At 43.6% G+C, this 23087-nt stretch overlaps 3 protein-coding genes and 1 pseudogene across 4 annotated transcripts in view; 3 read left to right on the plus strand and 1 right to left on the minus strand.

Moving 5' to 3' along the window:
• Positions 1-311: 311 nt before the first annotated feature.
• On the plus strand, positions 312-1866 carry LOC308369142 (UDP-glucuronosyltransferase 2A1-like; annotated as a pseudogene). Its single transcript has one exon. The product of its transcript is annotated as a UDP-glucuronosyltransferase 2A1-like (transcript).
• Positions 1867-4271: 2405 nt separating this feature from the next.
• On the plus strand, positions 4272-5852 carry LOC308369138 (UDP-glucuronosyltransferase 2A1-like; the record flags this gene model as incomplete). Its single annotated transcript, XM_080843483.1, has 1 exon — positions 4272-5852. One exon carries the CDS (start codon positions 4272-4274, stop codon positions 5850-5852), a length of 1581 nt encoding a protein of 526 aa, XP_080699609.1.
• A 2343-nt stretch (positions 5853-8195) lies between these two features.
• On the minus strand, positions 8196-9668 carry LOC308369423 (UDP-glucuronosyltransferase 2A3-like; the record flags this gene model as incomplete). Its single annotated transcript, XM_080843847.1, has 1 exon — positions 8196-9668. One exon carries the CDS (start codon positions 9666-9668, stop codon positions 8196-8198), a length of 1473 nt encoding a protein of 490 aa, XP_080699973.1.
• Positions 9669-17973: 8305 nt separating this feature from the next.
• The window catches only part of LOC308369136 (neuroplastin-like), a 48558-nt gene continuing 43444 nt past the window's right edge, over positions 17974-23087 (plus strand). The window contains exon 1 of the mRNA XM_080843480.1: positions 17974-18077. Coding sequence (XP_080699606.1) covers positions 18002-18077 — 76 coding nt within the window. The 5' untranslated portion in view covers positions 17974-18001. The remainder of the gene's footprint in view (positions 18078-23087) is intronic.

Consider the following 23087-nt stretch of genomic DNA (forward strand, 5'->3'; position numbering starts at 1 on the left):
ACCATTCAAGAGCATTGATATGGAACGGCGATTTAACTTTTCTACTGGGACTACGTCCAAGGTGTGCGGTTCCACGAACTTAATGTACACCCCATTAGCCAATCAGAAAACAGTATTTCGTTCCAGAGGGAGATAAGCAGAAATAAAACAGACCCAAACATTGCGCAATTTTCTGTCCATTCTCTTTGCAAACAACAGACCTATGAAGTATGATGATGATGCTACTGGTGCCATCTCACATCAAGCAGTATGACAGAGATGGGTTTTTATTTTTTACAGGTGGTGCCAAGATGTTGACATTACCCATTTTGTCCTCGCTCCTATGCCTGACATTGCACACTTGTCACGGGGGAAAGGTACTTGTTTATCCAGTGGAGGGGAGCCACTGGGTGAACATGAACATCCTCATCGAAGGTTTGCACTCCAAAGGACACGACATCACAGTACTGCGCTCAGACAAAAGCTGGTACGTCAAAGACAATTCCTCATCCTATAACACCATCACTGTTCCAGTGAGCGCCAGCTTGGACGAGGAATTTATTCAAAGAATCATTAAGGACACCATTAACATCCAGAGGGGGCATAGTTCCGTGTTTGTCTTTGTGACCTTGATGATTGACATGTTTAAGATGATGAAGGAGGCTCACGTCACCTTGAAAGAGATGATTGTGAACATACTTGAGAACCAAGAGCTTGTCAAAATCCTCCAGGACAGTCACTATGATATACTGCTCACAGATCCTTGCTGGGGTGGGGGGACAGTGTTGGCCCATTACCTGCATCTTCCTCTGGTCTATAATGTGCGCTGGTTACCAGTTGGAGAGGGACACTTCGCTGTTGCCCCTTCACCGGTGTCCTACATCCCACTGACTGGGTCGGGCTTTTCAGACAAGATGACTTTCATAGAGAGAGTCAAAAACATGCTTTACTTTGGAGCTATGGTCATCCAAGATCGCTTGACTCTGAGACCAGTATACCAAGAGGTCTGTGAGAAGTACCTGAGTCCACGCAGTGATTTCTACACGCTCATGCAGTCTGCAGATCTGTGGCTGATGCGTGGTGACTTTGTGTTTGAGTTCCCACGCCCCACTATGCCTAACGTCGTTTACATGGGTGGGTTCCAGTGTAAGCCAGCAAAGCCCCTTCCTCAAGACCTGGAGGACTTTGTACAGAGCTCTGGAGAACATGGGGTCATCCTCATGTCCTTGGGGACATTTGTCAGTGAACTTCCGAGTGATATTACTGAAGACATAGCTGCTGCTTTTGCTGAGTTGCCCCAGAAAGTCATTTGGAAGTACACTGGAGAGAGACCTTCGACCCTGGGCAACAACACGCTGCTGGTTGACTGGATGCCACAGAATGATATCCTGGGACACCCCAAAGTAAAACTCTTTGTGGCCCATGGTGGAACAAATGGATTGCAGGAAGCTCTTTATCACGGCGTTCCAGTTGTGGGAATACCTCTGTTCTTCGACCAGTATGACAACCTTCTCAGGCTGAAAGTAAGAGGTGGGGCAACAATACTCTCTGTTGCTACTCTAGAAAAAGGCACTCTGCTCCAGGCTTTACAGGAAGTGCTCCATGAGCCGTCCTACAGGGAGAACATGCAGAGGCTCTCCAGGCTGCACAGGGACCAGCCAATGAAGCCCCTGGACCGAGCCCTCTTCTGGATTGAGTTTGTGATGAGACACAAAGGTGCTGCTCACCTGCGCACAGAGTCCTACAAGATGCCCTGGTACGCCTACCATTCATTGGATGTAGTGCTGTTTTTGGTTGCTGTTTTGTCCTTGATAGGTGTGATTATTTTTTGCTGTTATCAGGTTTTTGTTACGCCTGTGTAATAAAATAAAAAATAAGGTAGATTAAAAGGTTTACAATTGCAAACAGAACCTGGATTCTACTGTAACGGCTGCCATTTTGTATTACTAATTTTAATAATGAGCAAATTATAAAAAGTAAAAAAAGTCTGAGAAATGTATGACTGTAATAGAAAGGTATAAAATATCTTATCTAAAAAGTGTGCTACACTTTTTACAGAAGAGTGATTTGGGTATACTGTGATCACCAAGGGTCATCCGATTAGAAGGAATAAAAAGGGTCTGAATTACCAATTTAGTCTTTGAAAAAATCAAATGTGTATTTAGTCACATAGTCTTGTTTGGGCATGCATAGTGTAACTCTCAAAGTGTATTTGAGTTTGACCCTCTGTTGTGGTTGACACTGTATTTTAATCTGAATAAAATAATTAGGCTTACTGAATAAAACGGAGTTATGGACTTTTGGTGGGAATCAGGAAGGTCCAATATTGATACTGAGGCAAATTACACGTGGAATGTTGACCGTGTCAACTTTTTCATATGTTTAGGCACTAACTAAGCAACCTGTGTCGTTTCTACGAAAATACGTGAGTGGCTCTAGTTTTGTGAAACTCAATTTGTCAACAAAGAGTTAACGTTGCATAACGTGACGGTGGCTTCAAAACCACTCGTCGCTTTTGGGAGAGAATGTTGACAGCATAAAACGGGGCATGCATTTCATTGAGCGCAGAGCAGCGCAGCGTCGCTTACTCAAACTCCAGGTCGTCAGATGGATTTCTTTCATTATGCCAATCCAGGAAGTGTTCATTTTTCATATGTTGGCACATCAGCGATATTTGCACTAAATAGACGTTTCTCTGATGAGTTGGACTTGTAACTGACAATAGGCCTACTAATATTGTAAATATATAAAAGGTAAGTTCTTTCATACGACATATTTGTCGAAAACGTGTATTCTGTAGCCTAAGGATATAGGACTTGTAAGCCGTAAGCTTGACCTAGCCTTCTCTATGTTCGTATAGAAACGTTATACAACTGTACTAGTTGAATGTAAGAATAATTTCAACAACACTTCCACTCTGTTGTATAGCGTGAAAAACCACGAAAAACTTTAGGGTCGATATTACAACAAAGGTTATTTCAAATGGAAAATACTCAAACTACATTGTCACAAAGTCATTAACATTCTTAAAATGTGTTCAATTTCACCGTAATGTCATCTGGTATGACACATTTTTTTAAATGTTGTAGTTTAACTTGAAAATACTTCCTTCCTCTATGATGAAATAATTACTTCCTCTATGTTGTGGTAGTGAAGTGTCCCTGAATCTATGAACAATGATTAACATTGAGGACATTTAATGTTCCTTTAAAGTAATCATAGTGGGAGTGGGGGGGTCTTTTTCAATAGTGTTATTTCAAATACAGTGCAAATGTGTGTGAGCGTGCACTTGCATATGGAACTGAGTGATGACCAGAAATGATTTGCGGCACACAGAAGAGGTTAGACCTTGCATCATCACAGACTGAGCGAGTTAACACTGTTGTAGTGTGTTGAGTGTTCAGATTGGTTATCGTCAGGGACGTGCACTGAAGTGGGCTAAGGTTGCTTGGGCAACTGCCCGTTTGCCCTCCACGACTGAAGTTGCCCCCCCAAAGGAAATATATATATTGCGATCAGGTGACGGGGCGTGGCAGCGGCGGTTAGTGAGAGTTTAAAATGATATTGGCAAAATTTGCGATCAGGGGACGGGGGCGAGGCAGCGACAGTGACAAAAATGTACGTGTTGCCCCTTTTTTCCAGGGCAGAGCAACTGCCCTTCAAAATTCCTGTGCACGTCCCTGGTTATCGTTGTTTAGCCTAGCATCCCACAAGTCTGAACACTGCTGATAATTCGTCAAGGGTCCATTTACCATTCCATGTTGTCAAGGGTAAAAAAAAAAAAAACATAAACATGTGTGCCATCTTACGGAAAAGGTTTGAATTTGTCTTATTTGTAAAGCTATTTACAAACCATGTTAAGTAACAGATACAGAACAATGATCTAATCCATTATTAATGATGGGACCATACTTGATTTACCAGGTGCATTCAGATTTAAGCACAGAGAATGGACAGTAGTCAGAGTCCAACTTGTAGTAGTTGTGACCCTTTACTCTAAATGCTACTTCTACTCATGAAGTTGCATTCAAATTGATGTTCTGTTTAAGCCGGCCATACATTTGTTGTGGAGCTGAAAGCCTAGGTTGGAATATGATTTTTAATCTTTCTCTTGTGTGTGTGTGTGTTTGTTTGTGTTTCTGTCTGTGTCTGTGTCTGTGTCTGTGTCTGTGTCTTTGTCTGTGTCTGTGTCTGTGTCTGTGTCTGTCTGTGTGTATGTGTCTGTGTTTTTATGTCTATGTCTGTTTGCACGTGCTTTAGGGGGAAACAGATGAGCTGGTAAGAACACAGCCATGACATCATCAGTCAACCTCTCCATCTGTCTTCTGACCCTTCTAATTCAGCTGACACTCAGTGGAAAGGTACTTGTATTTCCACAAGATGGAAGCCACTGGGTAAACATGAAGGTGCTGATCGAGGAGCTCCATGCGCACGGCCACAGCGTGACGGTAGTCCGCCCCGCAGACAGCTGGTATATCCAGGAGCACTCCCCCTACTACAGCTCCGTCACCATAGACATCGCTGCAGGAGCAGATGAGGCTTTCTTCAGCTCGTTCGTGTCCAGGCAGCTGCAGATTCGAAGGGAGGGATCCTCTGTTTGGACTCGGCTCGCTTTGGACATGGAGCTCAAGGAGAAGTTCTCGGAGGTTCACCGCAAGGTCTGTGAGATGGTGGCACAGATGCTGGGCGACCCTGAGCTGGTGCAGGCTCTTCGGGACGCCAGGTACGACTTGGTTTTAACAGACCCTGCCAACGGCGGAGGAGTGATACTGGCCCACTACCTCAAACTGCCACTCATCTTTAACGTGCGGTGGACGGTGCACGGCGAGGGTCATTTTGCCGTTGCTCCGTCGCCACCCTCGTATGTTCCATTCCCCGTGGCCAAGCTGACTGATCAAATGACGTTTGTGGAGAGAGTACGCAACTTTCTCATGTATGGCTTCAGGATGTATCTTTACCGCCGTACTGTTGGGCCATCCTATTCGGCCTTGGTTAACAGGTACTTTGGTCCAGACGTGGACTACTTTGAGCTGTTTCAGGCGGCAGACATTTGGCTGATGCGAGTCGACTTTGTGTTTGAGTTTCCACGCCCCACTATGCCTAACGTTGTTTACATGGGTGGGTTCCAGTGTAAGCCAGCAAAGCCCCTTCCTCAAGACCTGGAGGACTTTGTACAGAGCTCTGGAGACCATGGAGTCATCATCATGTCTTTGGGTACCTTGGTAGGGCAGCTTCCGAGGGATATTGCTGATGAGATAGCTGTTGCATTTGCTCAGCTGCCACAGAAAGTAATTTGGAGATACCCTGGCGACAGACCATCTGCTCTGGGAAACAACACCTTGCTAGTGAAGTGGTTGCCTCAGAATGACCTATTAGGACATCCCAAGGTCAAGGTCTTTGTGTCTCATGGCGGCACAAATGGTATCCTAGAAGCCATCTACCACGGGGTGCCAATAGTTGGCATTCCCTTGATATTTGATCAAGCAGACAATCTTTCCAAAATGCAAGCTAAAGGTGTGGCAACCGTAGTGGACATTGCCTCTTTGGACAGAGTGGTGTTCCTCCAGGCTGTACAGGAAGTGCTCCATGAGCCGTCCTACAGGGAGAACATGCAGAGGCTCTCCAGGCTGCACAGGGACCAGCCAATGAAGCCCCTGGACCGAGCCCTCTTCTGGATTGAGTTTGTGATGAGACACAAAGGTGCTGCTCACCTGCGCACAGAGTCCTACAAGATGCCCTGGTATGCCTACCACTCAGTGGACGTCATACTGTTCTTGCTTGCTGTCATGACCACTTTTGTGGCTACTTTTGTTTTTGGAATGAAATTTCTGTGCACCAGGATTTGTTGTAAATGCAAGTCAAAACAAGACTAATATAAATAGATAATAAATATGAATATTAATATAAATGTAAATATAAATTACCAATGTAGATTTATAAATAACAGGCCAGTATAAGATCAGATCTCTCTTGGGACTTTGCCTGTTGGCTACGCCATTAACCTGGAATGCCAGACTGCTTGTTACACACATGACAAGCTGGCACTTGCCACAAATATAGACTTATTGCAACTGAATGTAATGTGTTCTCAGTGATTAGGCCATGTGTGCGAATGTATGTTTAGCCATTGGGACTGAGAACAAACTGTTGCGATTCAGGTTAGAGACGTGACCTTTATAAACAAGATACATGTGATCATTCAACCACACTATGCTTCCCTTTGTTTTGTTCTATGTGCAATTTTCAAGGATTTTAGGTGTCTGGTTGTTTGGTTTGGCTTTCTGTCAAGTGGTGTGTGTGTGTGTGTGTGTGTGTGTGTGTGTGAGTCTGTGTGTGTGTGTGTGTGTGTGTGTGTGTGTGTGTGAGTGTGTCTCCCCACTCCTTAGAGTCATTTGTTTGCTGTTGGATAGGCTTGGTGTAGAACTGGTTCACCTGGCCTGTTCTTCAAGGGTCGGATTACTGAGTCATTAGCTGATGTTGAGGCTTGAGGACTTTTGTTACACCTCTAATAATGCCACTCTGATGAACACCAGTGTGAGGGAGGTGCGGGTTTTCAGCAGTACTGTACATCCATGCACACACTTAAGCACTTCCTTTAGTCAAAATGATTCAATCCTGCTTTGTATGTGTAAAAGGACACAGCAAAGTGTCACGACCCAGCCTGGTCTGCCCCGCCCCCTGCTATCAGTGTTCTCTATTCTCCACAGCTGAGTAGCAGAGTCTGGGCAGGTGTGCCGAATGAGGGCTTGATGAGCTCCAGAATAAGAAGGCCTGGGAGCAGCAGTGTGCGAGAGGCTCCCTCTCCTCGACGCGTGGTTTATGTTCGTTTGTTTGACCTGTGTACCCTACTGAGACACCCGCTTGCACCACACTTTGTACTTTATACTGACTGTTTCTACTATACTTTAATAAATGTCAGTTTTATTATACAACCTTTGCGTGTTGAACTCCCATTCGTGTTACATGCAGAGAGCCGGCACGTGACATAAGAAAGACAAATCAAATAAAGGCTTTGAAGTTAAGCAGCAGGAGTGACACAGCTCTTCTCTTTTAGCTGAATGTTGAGGCCCAATCCACGGAGCAGCTTCTGGATTTGCCCATGCCAGAACCCTCTCTGCTTGGGCCAGTGAGTGAGTGCTCACCTCGTTCCTGTATGAAGGCCATTCAGCAGTTTGTATGCACACACTCACACACACACACACACACACACACACACACACACACACACACTCAACAGTTTGTATGCACAAACACACACACACACTCAGCAATTTGTATGCACAAACACACACACACTCAGCAATTTGTATGCACCCTTGAGGTAGAACCGGTAACCCAGATGGGAGCAGATGTATACTTAGTACATAACATATAGCTTTTCTGGTGAAGAATAATTGTACTACTTATATTGATTATATAAGCACCTTCCTTCATATTAACTCTTGTCCCCTAAGGACAGTTAGAGTACATATTTATCAGTTTGCCTTATTTATCTACTGGAGAGAACTAGGGTGTTATGAGTTTGCCTTATTTATCTACTGGAGATAACTAGGGTTTTATGAAACAAACTGGGACAAAGGTTCCTTCTCAGGTTTGTAAATATGCATGTCCTAAAATGCACATTTTGATTTATTCAGTTTGTACACATTCTATTGAAAACAACATACAAGTGAGGTCGATTACAATCCATTCAGCAGCTGATGAAAGAGAATGATGAATTTGAAAATAAATGCCAAAATTCTAATCAAACCACCTTACGCAAGTGCCATTAAGTTGTATGTGAAAACCTGAGGACACAAGAGCACGGCAGGCAGGTAAGAATGGTGGAGTAGTTTGACTCACTTTACCTCTTTTGTGATACATCTGCCGTCTTTCAGATTGGATTCCACTGCATTCCAGTGCATGATTAGGGACAATAACAAACCCTCAGGCATTTTAATATCATACCGAATCTCCACAGACACGTACTGAATTTATGTTTAAATATAAAACATAAAGAATAGTAAAAAAAAAGAAAGAAAATAAATTCCTGTTAGTAGCCATAGATATACAGCATCTCATCACCAGCGACACACATCGTTGTAGACATCTGATTAACATTAAATTAATATTTTATCTCATCTTTGCAGTGATTATCCATAAATGTTTAACTAATCAGATGTCACTTTTATTGTATTTTTTTTTTAATCAATGTTGATAAAAAAAGGAGGTCGTTTTCATTCTTGTTTCGACTTTCGTTTACAACAAATCCTTGTGCACAAAAATTTCATTCCAAAAACAAAAGTAGCCACAAAAGTGGTCATGACAGCAAGCAAGAACAGTATGACGTCCACTGAGTGGTAGGCGTACCAGGGCATCTTGTAGGACTCTGTGCGCAGGTGAGCAGCACCTTTGTGTCTCATCACAAACTCAATCCAGAAGAGGGCTCGGTCCAGGGGCTTCATTGGCTGGTCCCTGTGCAGCCTGGAGAGCCTCTGCATGTTCTCCTTGTAGGACGGCTCATGGAGCACTTCCTGTAAGCCCTGGAGGAAGGTGTCTCTGTTCAATGAGAAAATGTCCATGACCTTTGCAGCCCCTTTAGCTCTCATCTTTGAAAGGTTGTCAGGTTGATCAAACATAAGTGGGACACCAAGAATTGGGACACCATGATATATGGCCTCCTGAACGCCATTGGTTCCCCCATGGGCTACAAATACTCTGGTCTTTGAATGGCCAAGGAGGTCGTTCTGAGGCAACCACTCGACCAGCAGGGTGTTATTGCCAAGGGTCGATGGTTTTTCTCCGGTGTACCTCATGATGACTTTCTGTGGGAGCTGGGCAAAAGCGGCAGCCATTTCCTCTATTATGCGTTTTGGAAGTTCACTGACTAACGTCCCCAAAGACATGATGATGACTCCATGTTCTCCAGAGCTCTGTACAAAGTCCTCCAGGTCTTGAGGAAGGGGCTTTGCTGGCTTACACTGGAACCCACCCATGTAAACGACGTTAGGCATAGTGGGGCGTGGGAACTCAAACACAAAGTCGACTCGCATCAGCCAAATATCAGCTCCCTGAATCAACTTAAAATAGTCTACGTCTGGACCAAAATATTTGTTTGTAAAAGGAGCATACATTGGCCGAAGGATAAACTCGGCTTGAAGTTCATAGAAGGCAAAAAAAAGAACATTTAAAACCCTTTCGAGAAAGTTCATGTTGTCTGTGAGCTCAAGCATAGGCATGGGAACATAGGACAGAGGCGTCGGAGCTATGGCAAAGTGCCCCTCACCTAGAGCAGTCCAGCGGACATTAAAGACCAAGGGCAAGTTCAGGTAATGAGCCAGGAAGGCTCCAGATGGTTGCACCGGGTCCGCCAAAACAAGATCGTACTTGGCATCCTTGAGGGACTGTGTAAGCTTGTGGTCGTCGAGCAATTTCGAGAGCATCACAATCTCCATTTGAGTCATCTCCGCACCCTTCACCATGAGCTCCCACTCCACCTGAAGACGCGTCCAGCTCGACTCGCCGTCAGCCTGGATCTGCAGCAGGCGCGACGTGAGTTCATTCAAGAAGGCCTCGTCGAACCCCCCCGCCGTGTCTATGGTGATGGAACTGTAGTGTGGAGCGGACTCTTTGATGTACCAGCTTCCTGAAGACCGGAACACGGTGATGGTGTGCCCCCTGGAATGGAGCTCCTTGATCAGAATGTTCATGTTGACCCAATGGCTGCCATCGATAGGAAACACCAGAACCTTCCCGCCATAGACAACACACACTGAGAGAGCCAGTGCTGCAATACACACTATGGGTACCAACTGCCATTTCATGTTTGAAACCCCTAAGAGACATGGGAAATTAGAAACAAAAGCACGTCACAGGTCAGATGTAAAAAGGTCTAAACACAGTTTTTTTTTTTTTTTTTTTTTTACAGATATATAATTATAAATCAGGTTTTTTGAAAGCTTCTTTCACAGGTTTTTGCTTTTCATGTGTGGATCCATCTGGACGAGTCCTAAAGGTTTTTGGTAAGTGTTTTAATGTCAACAGCAAATCTAGCCTGCTAATTCCAGGTTAACGTAATTTGTTATGGTAACAAAAGATGGTCTCAACTGCATTGTGGAACCGTTACGTTTTTGGCACAACCTACAAGCAAGGTTTTGACCCTCAGGTCTCTATCTGGCCTGTAACGTTGGTAATCCACACAAACGTTTGTACAATTACTCCAGTAATCTCCCTCTATGTCACCTGGGAATCTCTGTGCTCATGCATTGAAGGGTCATAGAAATGCAAAGATACAGACGGAGCTGCGACTTGTCTCCAGCTCGTTCATTTAGCTCGCGTGCCAGCCGTGCTGCATGCGACAGGATACAAAAAGTGGGAGGTGCGCGGGCAGTCGAAATGACACGAAAGCGCACCAAACCCGAGCGTAAATGTCATCATTTAAAAAACGAGTTAACAGGCAGAGAGAAAATCTACAATTCATGATCTTAGGATCTGTCTGTGCAGCCCTTGCTTAGACAAACCCCTACACATAATGTTCTCTACACTGATGATTACCCAACTTATTCACCAGCATGTGCGCTTTCATGCAGTATCATAAAACATAAGTATTACCAAGACCGAAATACATCCCAAACATCCCTTTCCAATTACATTTTAGACATGGATCAAATGCAGAATAGTTACCTCGGCTATGTTGCCGCAACCCGGAACACTACACACTGAGGAATGTTTGAAATGCTCTACCCTACACTCGGCTATATCTTTGAGTTGAAGTGCAAAGGTCTGCCAGCCCTTCATAGTTCTGCACTATGAGCTGTATCTATGTGTCCAAAGTGGGAAACCCGCTGTCAACTCTGACACAGTCTACAACCTCTAACGCGACTTTGGAAGGATTATACAACATATAGCACTGAAAAGAGAAAGAGAGAAATTGTCGAACTCAGAATGACACATGATGAAAATGTTTATTATATCATGACATTTTAATCCATTTGCGATGTTTGTAAACAGTTAACACCTTGACCAAAGGATAATAGGAAGGTTCGAAAGAATTCCAAAGTGGGCTTTGCTTGGAAGACAGAAAACAAGGACAACAGCGCTCTCTAGTGGATTTCTGCAAGTAAAGCATCTATAATTAGGGTGATACTGAGAGTGGAAGGTGGATTAGATGTATGCACAATCAAGTGGTCTGGACTGCATAGTTTTGTGTGCGTAATGAGACTACCAATTCATAAACCACAGGTCATTCAATGCAATGTTGCACATTGCAGTTTGCACTTTTAGCCCTTGCTCCCAATCCTTGCATTCAAAATCTTCATGCAGGAAGACCTACCCTTAAAACCTCTTTTGTTGTGGGCATAGTTAGACTGCATCTGTTACATACTTACTGATTGGAGATGTGAGGTCTGTAGTAAATTATACTAAAGTGTTTAATGATTTCAATTAAAACACTTTTTTTTGTATGGAGCCTCTGCTAACTAAGGTGGCTTTATCCTGGATTCAAACCTTAGTTATGGTTTTCGTGCTCGCTCTTTAATATGCTAATAAACTACAAAACACCTTTTGTACTGTACACATTATGTGTGTTCACTAGTTGTCTGTAGAGTCGTTGTGTGTGTGCCATGCTAGGCAGTGTGTGTGGCTCAGACTCAGGAATCTTAGCGTGAGTCACTTCTGTTTTGTCTGCTTTGAGACACGCACGCATCGTTCGAATATGAAACGGAACGGAATAGAAACATTTCAACCTTTCACTCTTGCTCAAGGACTAACTTCCATCTTTAGAGTAGATCCAGAAGATCTCTAACAACAGTGAAATATTAGTTATGTTTTGGTTATGGCACTTTTAGAGGAAACCTCCCATCTCAAACCTTGAAACCTACTCGAGGGTTACAGCATATGGGCGATTCACAGCCAATGTGATTTAAGATTCTGATATTCTATTCTTCATGGAGGGTGTGTGTGGCTCTGGTGTGATATTCTGATGTGTGTGGCTCTGGTGTGTTATTCTTCATGGAGGGTGTATGTGGCTCTGGTGTGTTATTCTTCATGGAGGGTGTGTGTGGCTCTGGTGTGTTATTCTTCATGGAGGGTGTATGTGGCTCTGGTGTGTTATTCTTCATGGAGGGTGTGTGTGGCTCTGGTGTGATATTCTATTCTTCATGGAGGGTGTGTGTGGCTCTGGTGTGTTATTCTTCATGGAGGGTGTATGTGGCTCTGGTGTGTTATTCTTCATGGAGGGTGTGTGTGGCTCTGGTGTGATATTCTATTCTTCATGGAGGGTGTGTGTGGCTCTGGTGTGTTATTCTTCATGGAGGGTGTATGTGGCTCTGGTGTGTTATTCTTCATGGATGGTGTGTGTGGCTCTGGTGTGTTATTCTATTCTTCATGGAGGGTGTGTGTGGCTCTGGTGTGTTATTCTTCATGGAGGGTGTATGTGGCTCTGGTGTGTTATTCTTCATGGAGGGTGTGTGTGGCTCTGGTGTGTTATTCTTCATGGATGGTGTGTGTGGCTCTGGTGTGATATTCTTCATGGAGGGTGTGTGTGGCTCTGATATTCTATTCTTCATGGAGGGTGTGTTTGGCTCTGGTGTGATATTCTTCATGGATGGTGTGTGTGGCTCTGGTGTGTTATTCTTCATGGAGGGTGTGTGTGGCTCTGGTGTGTTATTCTTCATCGAGGGTGTGTGACAGTGTACGTGGCAAATGGACGTTTTGAGACACAGCAACATTTACGTCAGACAACAATTTACTGCATCACAGAATGCCTTTGAAATGCATTTCTCACATGTCCAGAGTATCCTGAGACGGCATCAGTTCTTTGCTTTCTCCGTTATTTCACTCTCAGTGTCATTTTGGAGCACTGCACATTAATAAGCTCGGGAAAAAACCCTGGGTGATGCCATCATAATCTGATGGGAACATTTGACACTGTCAAAGCACATATTAAACATAACTGCAACTGAGTCAGAGCACATATTAAACAGCACTGCGACTGAGTCAGAGCACATATTAAACATTACTGCAACTGAGTCAGAGCACATATTAAACAGCACTGCGACTGAGTCAGAGCACATATTAAACATAACTGCAACTGAGTCAGAGCACATATTAAACAGCACTGCGACTGAGTCAGAGCACATATTAAACATTACTGCAACTGAGTCAGAGCACATATTAAACAGCACTGCGACTGAGTCAGAGCACAAATTAAACAGCACTGTGACTGAGTCAGAGCACATATGGGATGAATCACATTAAGCACTATGAGGCAACACCTTCAATGCCAATATTAAAACTTGATTCTTTCCTAAACAAATAGCAGTGGGGCTTGTCATTTGTTGTATGTTTTTTTTTTTATCTCAATGCAACACATTACCAGGCTTAAAAACTGAAAACAAGTCAGTCAGGCTAACCAGATTCCGACAAACTGAGAGTTGTATTGCACAAAAGCAAAGAGGACCAGAGGATGAGACTGCCAAACCAGCATCCAAAACGTCAACAAAGCAACACTTCCTTGCTGAGATGTTTAAGCTCTCAAAGGTCAGTTCACTCATCAATGAAAATCGTGGCATTATTTTTTTCATTCTCGTGATATTTTGAGCCTCATTTTAGGGTTCTTTTCCTGTGGATCACAAAAGGACCGTAGCCAAGTTGCACCAACAAGGCTTGTAGACCCGGAGAAATGAATGTCCTGTGACACATTTCAGTTCATGTCTACTGGTCTTAGAATCAAGCCTTTTTAAAGTTGAGTCTGCCATTCTGTATAAAGGTTGCTGATATTTGGGTTCAACAGCCATTCAAATGACACCCCTCCCTTCAGTGCTCCTGAAGCAACGTGTTGATTCGCTGGAATTGTATGGTTTGGTATGAGCCAATATGTCTGTGTCCCATTAACAGAGCCAGGTATGAAAACCATTATTTTGAATAAGTGCACACAGAGAATGGATAGGTAGAGAACTGTGAGGACTGATTAATTGAATTAAAAAAAACTTGATTTGAATAGAATTGTGGACTGAACTCTTTAAGGACAAGCCCTGTTGGTGCAAATGACCCCAGAATGTCAGCACTTCTTCTTGACTATATGGAAATGAATAACAGGTTTTCATTCATGAGCAAACTTTCCCTTCAAATGGCAATTTCCTGGATTTTTGAACTATTGTAACCATTTCAACACAATTACTGACATTTAAAACTGTGCTTCCCTTTTGAAGGAACCCAGACCTATTTCTCTGTGAGACTGGTAATGTAATCCAGTGAATGCTGGTTACTTGTTACAACAGATCAAGGAAACAAATGTGTCTTGCCAGCATCAGACCAAATACCCACAAGATGAAGGTCATTTTTTTCCGCTCTCTTTTAGATCATAAAAACATACCTGCTTATTTTCTAGGCACCAGACACAAAAGTAGAGGATGTTGTGAACCAATCACTTTTATGGATATCCAGGAACTCTACTATACAATATACACTGAACAAAAAATATAAATACAACATGTCGAGTTTCCTGTTTCATGAACTAAAATAAACGATCCTAGAATTTCTACACAAATTCATATCTGTAGCCATAGTCTTGTGGAATCCATAGTTTACAGCACTAACGGATTTCCTGGTATGTTCAGCAAAATCTTTAAGATAATTCCATGTTTATATTGCGTTTATATGTGTGTTCAGTATAACTTTGGTATACCATACACTGACGTCAAGTACATCAGCGAAATGTCTCAATACTTGCGTGTTCGTTTTTAAAAAAGACTTTACATAAACAATGTAACTCCAGACGAGAGTCAATACTGATCTGTAAAAAATCTGTGATTTATATAAAAAAAAGTTACTATCAGATAGTTGTAAAAAATCAAGATGTCCTGCAGATAAATCTGTCCAAGATTATGAGGTCATAAAAATGCATATAAAGTATTCCATGAGGAAAATAGAACATATTTACAGGGATGGTGTTTCAGAAAGTCCTACGGTACTCTGTAGCCTACGGTAGTCTCCCGCTGTTCAGACTAATGCGGGGAGGTGTGCAATGGAGGCTTCAATGTCCACATTCATGACGTTCGCGTCCTTCGTGAACTCAAACTGCACATCGTCATCTCCGCTACGCTGGAATCCTGGGTCTCCATCTCCTCTTGGCAGCTCTCTCTAATCACATACACTACAAGTCCCACACAGATGAAAATGAGAAGAGCTATGCCTATGACCTGAAAGTGCGGAAGAAACAGAGCAGAGAAGAATTATTATTAGCCCAGCACACGTTTATTTTTCAATATCATTGCTCATAAAGAGTGAACATGAGAAGACAGACTTAAAAAAAAAAAATCCACAGCGGAAATATACTGCGACGGAGCCATCCAACAGTTTGCCCCCAGATGTTACCTTCACCACGCGAGCTCACCTGAGAAACAACGAATAACTGCTGCGAGCGAAGCATCAGTTCTTGCGGCATGACGTCGTCCTCGTTCGTGGGTTCACACCATTTTTGCGGAGCCGCTTTGTCAACGATGACAAACCTGCCCTTCCAGTCCGTCATTGCGCACGCAAAGTACTGCCCGTCGAGAAAGAGCAATATCAACCACACGATCGCCGGGACGAAGCTGGAGAGGGATAAGGTCTTGCGACACCAAGAGTCACATCTGCATCCTTGAATAATCAGCATCAACGTGAAGGCCATGACGGCGGGGATGATGAAGAAAGCTGAGGAAAACACTCCATTCCATTTGGGATTGCAAGGACACTCAAACTCCAACTCCACCAACTTTTCTAGTCCCATAAGTATGAAGCCGAAGGCCACATTGGAAACAAGAGGACTGTTGCCAAGTTCATTCTTCAGTCTTGTAAGCCATTGTTGTCTACTTCCCATACTAAACACACCTCAGAATAATAATAGTTGTAATGGTCAAAGTTCCAAAAGAGGGAGCTCCGTTGTGGACACATTGGCAACAGTTTGGTGATGCGTGACTAACTCTGATCCTGGGGAAAGTTTTTTCCCCGCAGGCAAAGTGCCACACTTCCATTCCTATTGGTTTTGAACAAAGGAGGGTGTGCCATCAGTCACTAGATTTGTCCAAATAATTGGCTCTCAGAGGGTGGCAGGTGGGGCCTTGATTTAAATATATTTTTCATGGACGTGTTTGAGGGAGGGCAGGAAAGTGGAGGGAAAGTCAATTTGTTCTGTCATTGGGTGATGAGAGTGGGTCTTCTTCTGTTGTCCCCTCTGGTGAAAGTGTACAGCACTTATCTCAGTCAACTGAGGACAGTTTTTAATTTAAAAGCGTTTTATTCTAAGAGATGTCATGAAATGAATCATAAAGCGACCAAAGAGTCAGACAAAGTTGTGTGTTTTACAACCTGAAGCGTCATTCTACAACAAGCTTGTTCTATAAACATGCACAGATGACACATCGTTGACATTCAAAACAAAACGTGTAGCCTACATAACAATAAGGTTTGCTATTCCACGATTAAATATGAGGTAACGCTTGATGTAACGCTTTATAGAAACTGCACATAAGAATTCGATCTTTCATCATTGTATCAAAACGATTGCATCTGTATTCATCCCTTATTCACAGATTGTGAATACAAAAATATGTTTCATGTCTTTACAGCACTTCTCAAAACTATTGGCATTTGCTGCCATCTGTATGTCCTGAATGGAACACGCAGAATACATTGGAAATGGAAAAAAAACACAATACACTATTAGATCAAAATGTGTCAAAAATAATGGTGAATCAAGACAGGGCTATGACATAATCGGTTATAACCATTTTACAAACACAAAAATTGATCCATTATCTGTGTAGGCCTTCACAATAATTGATTTCAACCAATAATTGTCTTTCATAATTCACGATATTATTTGCAGGACAGCACTGAGCAAGTGCGTTCATAGGTGAGACTTGCTTGTTTTGTGCTGGGTAGGTTTTCAGGATTTGATTGTAGGATATGTAGTGCCTTGCAGAAATGGGAAACACACCGAACCTTCAGCAAAACACCATACGATGGCGGCAAAATCTCGTCGGAGAGAAAAGATCCGTCGGATTAACGGAGGCCATATTGGGACCGCAGATGTCAGGGGCCAGTTCATCCATAATACTGCGGTTCATGCAGAATAAATGCGCATTTCCCCCCTGTTAATGGTAAACACGACGGGCTAACTCTACCTGTATCATATCTCCTTATATTAGTATCATAATCATTGCCACCAACATCACAATATTTTCTTTGTTCTTCTATTGCACGCCGTAAATTCAACATCGAATTACCGAATGATCCTGAACCTTAGTGAAGAACAGATATTATACTTCGACGGCGTACTTGACATATGTCATTTTCTGTCAGGACTGCAGAGCTTGCTTAAATTACAGCGCATGCTAATAGTAGGCTAATGATCATGCGCAAAAGTACGGTTATCGTGGACTCAAATGAAACGCATCTGAGTGGATTTAATCAGAGAGCGCTTGGCCACACACAGTGCACCTGGCAACTGGTATAATAATAAGTTACTCATTAAAAATGAATGCCAGTTGAAAATAGAAACTGCCAAGCGGTTTTGATAAATCACTTTATGACTGCGTAATTTCGGTCCTGTCAGGGGTTTCTGAGATTTTCAAGCAGCGGTACGCTACAAAACAATCCCGAGTGTGGATCGTATGTGGATGTGTTTCGCTGCTGCGCAGTACAACACGCAGCATTGATCCGCCTGAGCCAATGTTGTGGATGCACGCACTGGCATCGAAGGATCGCTACTCTGAAATCCGATGAAGGAGACTACTCCGCCTGTGGCCCATCATCGGCATCTCTTGGCCACTGGGCTTGCAATAAACATTCCGAGGCTGCCTTTGACACCAAAGAATCATCATTATATTTTTTAAGAACGCTGTCGTCATTGACTAGAGACGACCAAGACCAACCACTACGCATTCCGATTTGTTAATGCCCGCTTGTAGGCTACCTGCAACTGTCATCTTCTATTTCCGCTGTCAATAGCTTTCATCCAGCATCTCTTTTGACCATCGGTTACCCAGACCGAGACTCAAGAATGCACTTCAATGCAGTGTTGCTGGCGGTGGTCCTTTTTGGAAACTTAATGCTGCAATACGCCTCAGCTCAAAACGGTAAGAATAAAGATTCGACCGTGGTCAGGACACCAGGCTAGACCATGGATGTCGCTGTGGCTTGTTAATCGTCTTTAGGAATCATGATGGTTTGAGAAGATGTGGTTTGTGAGGGGTCGGCTCGGGGAGGACATAGAAACAATTATTGTTGCCTTATTCATACATGTGTGTCCTGTATTTTATATTTACGCCATGTCGATTTAATGGGAGATATGATTTATGTCAGCAGGTGACAAGCGCATTAAATGAACTGCGATGGTTTGCATTTTTCAACTTTACTTACTTAAATATTTCAACAAGCCTTTCAGTAGATTGATTATGGGCCATGTATATATTGCATCATAACAGTGGTTTTACCAATGGCACGTCTTCATTTCGTTTTGTAGCTTACTTGAGTATGTATCAACACAGGTTTGTTGATGGCTAGTGCGTTTGGTGTATGTTTGCTTGCAATCGAGGGGGTCGTGTCCTGGCGTAGGCATGCCTTATAACGGATGCGGACCGCCTTAAGGAATGTGAAAGGGGGGAGATACGCTCTGGCTCATCGTCTGCGGGACTTCCTTTGCGCGTAATAACTAATGACCTACCCGGCCTTTGCATGCGCTCGACCTCTAGGGGAGTGAGCCATGTGCCTGTTTTGATGTTACGCTGTCTGCCTGTTTTTTTACTCAAGCCATACTCTCATCAGCATGGAAGTATGTGTTATGTGAAAAGCAAAGAACCACCTCTGCAACAGCATCAACATCAAAAACAATTATTATGTGCCTTATGTAGTTTTTTTTTGCAACAAAAAAAAACCACCTTGAGATTCGGCGGGTCACTCTTTTAACATGATAAAAAAAAGACAGTGTTGCATACATTTCCAGCACATTGTTTCTCTCATACAAATACTTTTGTGCAACATGTGAACAACTCCATGCAAAAATGCCAGTATTAACGCCTGAGAGATGCTAAATGCACAGGTTTACTGATGAACATCATGCTTTAAATCACTCTCCCCAAAGTGTCACTGTAGTGGTTGGTTTGGAAAGAGTTTTGTCTTTGACAACAAAAACTACATAATGACAAAGTATACATGCTACCTAATTGTCCCAAGTAAAAAGCTGTGGTATGTATTGGCTGTGCATATCTACTCAACTCCTGCGAAAAACAAATGCATTATTCTGTCTTTTGACAACCGTCTTTGTGTGTCATTGGCAGGTACCATCTGATCACTTACTGTACCCTTCTAGGATAGACTTTATTCCCATCCAAATGTCTCTTACTCTAACTACTGGTTAAGGTGTCCTCTAGCAGACATTTGAAATGAAGGAAACACAGTCTTCTTTCCGCTCGTCATGGAAGCGTCTAATGGCGTCACTGGGTCACACTTGATTTGGATGGCCCCCTATAGACTATCTACAGATGCTCAGATTATGAACACATTTGATTTGGATGGCCCCCTATAGACTAACTACAGATGCTCAGATTATAAACACACTTGATGTGGATGGTCCCCTATAGACTATCTACAGATGCTAAGATTATAAACACACTTTATTTGGATGGTCCCCTATAGCATCCTGGGAACCAAGACAAAAATAACAGAATAGCTGAAAAGAGTAAGAAGGTATGCATGAAGTCTGTGTACATACAGCACATGAACAGAAGCCTGTGTGTGTGTGTGTGTGTGTGTCTTTAAGTACACACACGTACACTAAGATGAATGGAGGTTTGGTTGTCTTATAGAGGTTAGACACACACACACACACACACACGTACACTAAGATGAAAGGAGGTTTGGTTGTCTTGTAGAGGTGTGTGTGTAACAGTGGTTTGGTTGTCTTATAGAAGTGTGTCTGTTACAGTGGTTTGGTTGTCTTATAGAGGTGTGTGTGTAATGGAGGTTTGGTTGTCTTATAGAGGTCAGTGTGTTACAGTGGTTTGGTTGTCTTATAGAGGTTGTGTGTGTTACAGTGGTTTGGTTGTCTTATAGAAGTGTGTGTGTTACAGTGGTTTGGTTGTCTTATAGAGGTGTGTGTGTTACAGTGGTTTGGTTGTCTTATAGAGGTTAGACACACACACACACACACACACACACACACACACACACACACACACACACACGCACACTAAGATGAATGGAGGTTTGGTTGTCTTATAGAGGTTAGTGTGTAACAGTGGCTTGGTTGGTGTAAACATGGTTTCCTGTCTCTTTAAGAGAGATGCTAGCAGTGGGCACCAGCAGGCATGGGTGGCATCCTTGCTAGCACTCCAGTCTTTGCATGTGCCAGACTGCAGATTCAAGTCCAATAACTTCACCTATTGCAGCCATTGCTCTGGTCCTCTTAGCTGTGGGAGATGAGCTTGTGGTCTGACACGCTGCAGTTGTACTAGGTACCAGGGACGTGCACAGGAGTGGGCTAAGGTTGCTCGGGCAAATGCCTGTTTGCCCTCCTCATCTGAAGTTGCCCCTCCGAAGGAAATATATATATTTGTGATCAGGGGACGGGGGCGTGGCAGCAACGGTTAGTGAGAGTTTAAAATCATATTGGCAACATTTGCGATCAGATGACGGGGGCGTGGCAGCGGCGGTTAGTGAGAGTTTAAAATGACATTGGCAAAATTTGCGATCAGGGGACGGGGGCGTGGCAGCGGCGGAGACAAAAATGAATGTGTTGCCCTTTTTTTCCAGGGCAGAGCAACTGCCCTCAAAATTCCTGTGCACGTCTCTGCGAGGTACCAACATCAGGACATCGTTATAAAAGAAGAGCGATCAGTGGAAAGTTAAAAAATCAAACAAGTAAATACATTTACACATTTTTATTTATACAGTAATCAGTAAGTGAGTATTCACTCAATTTTCTCCCGCCCCCTCTCTCTCTCTCTCACACACACACATACACACTCACACACACACACACAGACACACACACACACACACACACACACACACACACACACACACACACACACACACACACACACAGACACACTGACACACACACACGCACACTAAGATGAATATAAATAGTGTCCATAGGTACGTTGTATTTAATAACTACTTCATATTTATGGGGGAGTTAGCATCATAATATTAGAATTTAAAAATCATATCTTGTTTATGATGAAAACATAGTCACCAGACAAGTAGTATCATTTGTTTCCTAGGTAATTCACTTGTAATAAACAGTAGAAAGGGAATTGTCTGTTATTAACACCGGTGCTTCCCAGTTCATATTGACTACACCTAGCTTGCTAAGAGAAGACCTTCAGCAGCGGCTCTTTGGCTGAGGTCTGTGAGAGTTTGGCGTTATGCTTTGAGGAGTGAAGCCATGGAGCCCGCTGCCGAGGCTGTTAAGCCCTCCATTGTCTGGTAAAGCCCAACTGTACACATTCCAAGCCGTCCTCTGAGTACTGCAGGCCTTTCCCCTAAGCCACGCCCCGCCAATAGCCACGGCTCTACATGGACGGCAACAGGGGACCTGGCGTGTGAATGATCTGTGGTGTTTTATTAATAATAATAATAATAATAATAATAATAATAATAATACATTTTATTTATAGGGTGCCTTTCAAGAAACCCAAGGTCACCTATTAATCATGTGCTGTGAATCTTGTCATGATCTGCAGTGTGTTACTGTCCTTTAAGTGTTCGTATACATTTAATTATTTCCACCTGCCCACTGCCCTCTCGCACCCCACAGAATGCCCTCGTCTCCGGCTGAGGGGGAGGTGAAAGCAGTGATATAATTGCCGTCTTTAAGACTGCTCCGAGTCGTGATGGTGTCGGCGCCCCAGTGAAAGCGGACCTGTGGAAAGTGATTATTCAGGGTGCGCTGGGCCCAGGCCACAAGGCGCTCCCTTTAGCCAGTGATGGCGGCAGCACTGTAAATAGCAGTGTCCGCTCTGCCGCGCGTTCCTATTTTTAGCCCTTGACACACGGAGCAGGAAACAGTGGCTTTAATGTCCTTTTGTGAAAGCGAGTCCATTAACTGGTAATGGCTCACGCGGATGGCCCCCTTCCTCTTCTACGGCATGACGACAGATTCCTCCGCAAAGATTTGTGTATGTGGGAGCAGGGTGGGGGTGGGGCAAAAAATGAAAATGTAAGAAAGAAAAAGAAAGAAAGAAAAGCCAACTGTTCCCTCCTTTCTCCGGCATACAAAACAGCTGGGAATCGTCCAACCTGACACAGCCCATATGGGGCTGCGTCGTGTTCGATCCTCCTCTCGCGCGCGCGCGCTCGCTAGCCTCCTCGAGTTCTCCATAGCATTTTTTCCGAGAATAGCTCAGCATCTTTCTCGGCGTGCTGCTCGTCTCTCTGTGCACAGCTGCTTCCCTTGCCTACATCTTCATCAAAATGTGACAGACATCCAATCGATGCGCCGCCACCCTGCAACTTGAACTGAGTCACTCCACAGTCTGCCGCAGGAGGAAGGCCACCCTCAATGTACAGAGAGGGAACTTGGTCTCAGGAAATTCAGGAGATAGTCCTGGAAAAGCAGCCCTCCTATCTTGTGCGGCTTCTGTAGGGAGCAAAGTAAGAAGCACGGTTGATTGATGTTAGCTGCAGCTGTGCTTGTCTCTGGTGCAGTTCATCTCAGGACTGCGGTAAGGAGGTACTTTTTCAGTAAAAGTGCGAGACTATAGCCACAAGTGAAGTTCCGAGCAGCTTAGTTCCTAAGCACGACATAGCGTTTGTTTCCAATGCGTGTTTTTATCCCCCTGACAGAGCCAGGTATGAAGCGTGCCCATCCCCTGTCTTCAAATAGACATGGTATCTGTGTAATGATCACCAAGGGTGTGTATATAATCAATAACTCATACATTTGCTATTGACTGAGATGGTTTCTAAAGCAGATGGCTTGGAAATTGAATTTCTGTTCATGCCGTTGTCATGGAAGGAACCATTCCTCCACAGAGCCTGCCTCTGCTCCCTGCTGAAGGCTGGACAGTCTTGGACAGATTACTGGAGATGGGAGCTCACTGGCGTTGGCTTACCATGGGCCCATAGTATACTGGAGCTTT

The sequence above is a fragment of the Sprattus sprattus genome, assembly GCF_963457725.1.
Source record: "Sprattus sprattus genome assembly, chromosome: 8".
NCBI classification, from domain to species: Eukaryota; Metazoa; Chordata; class Actinopteri; order Clupeiformes; family Clupeidae; genus Sprattus; species Sprattus sprattus.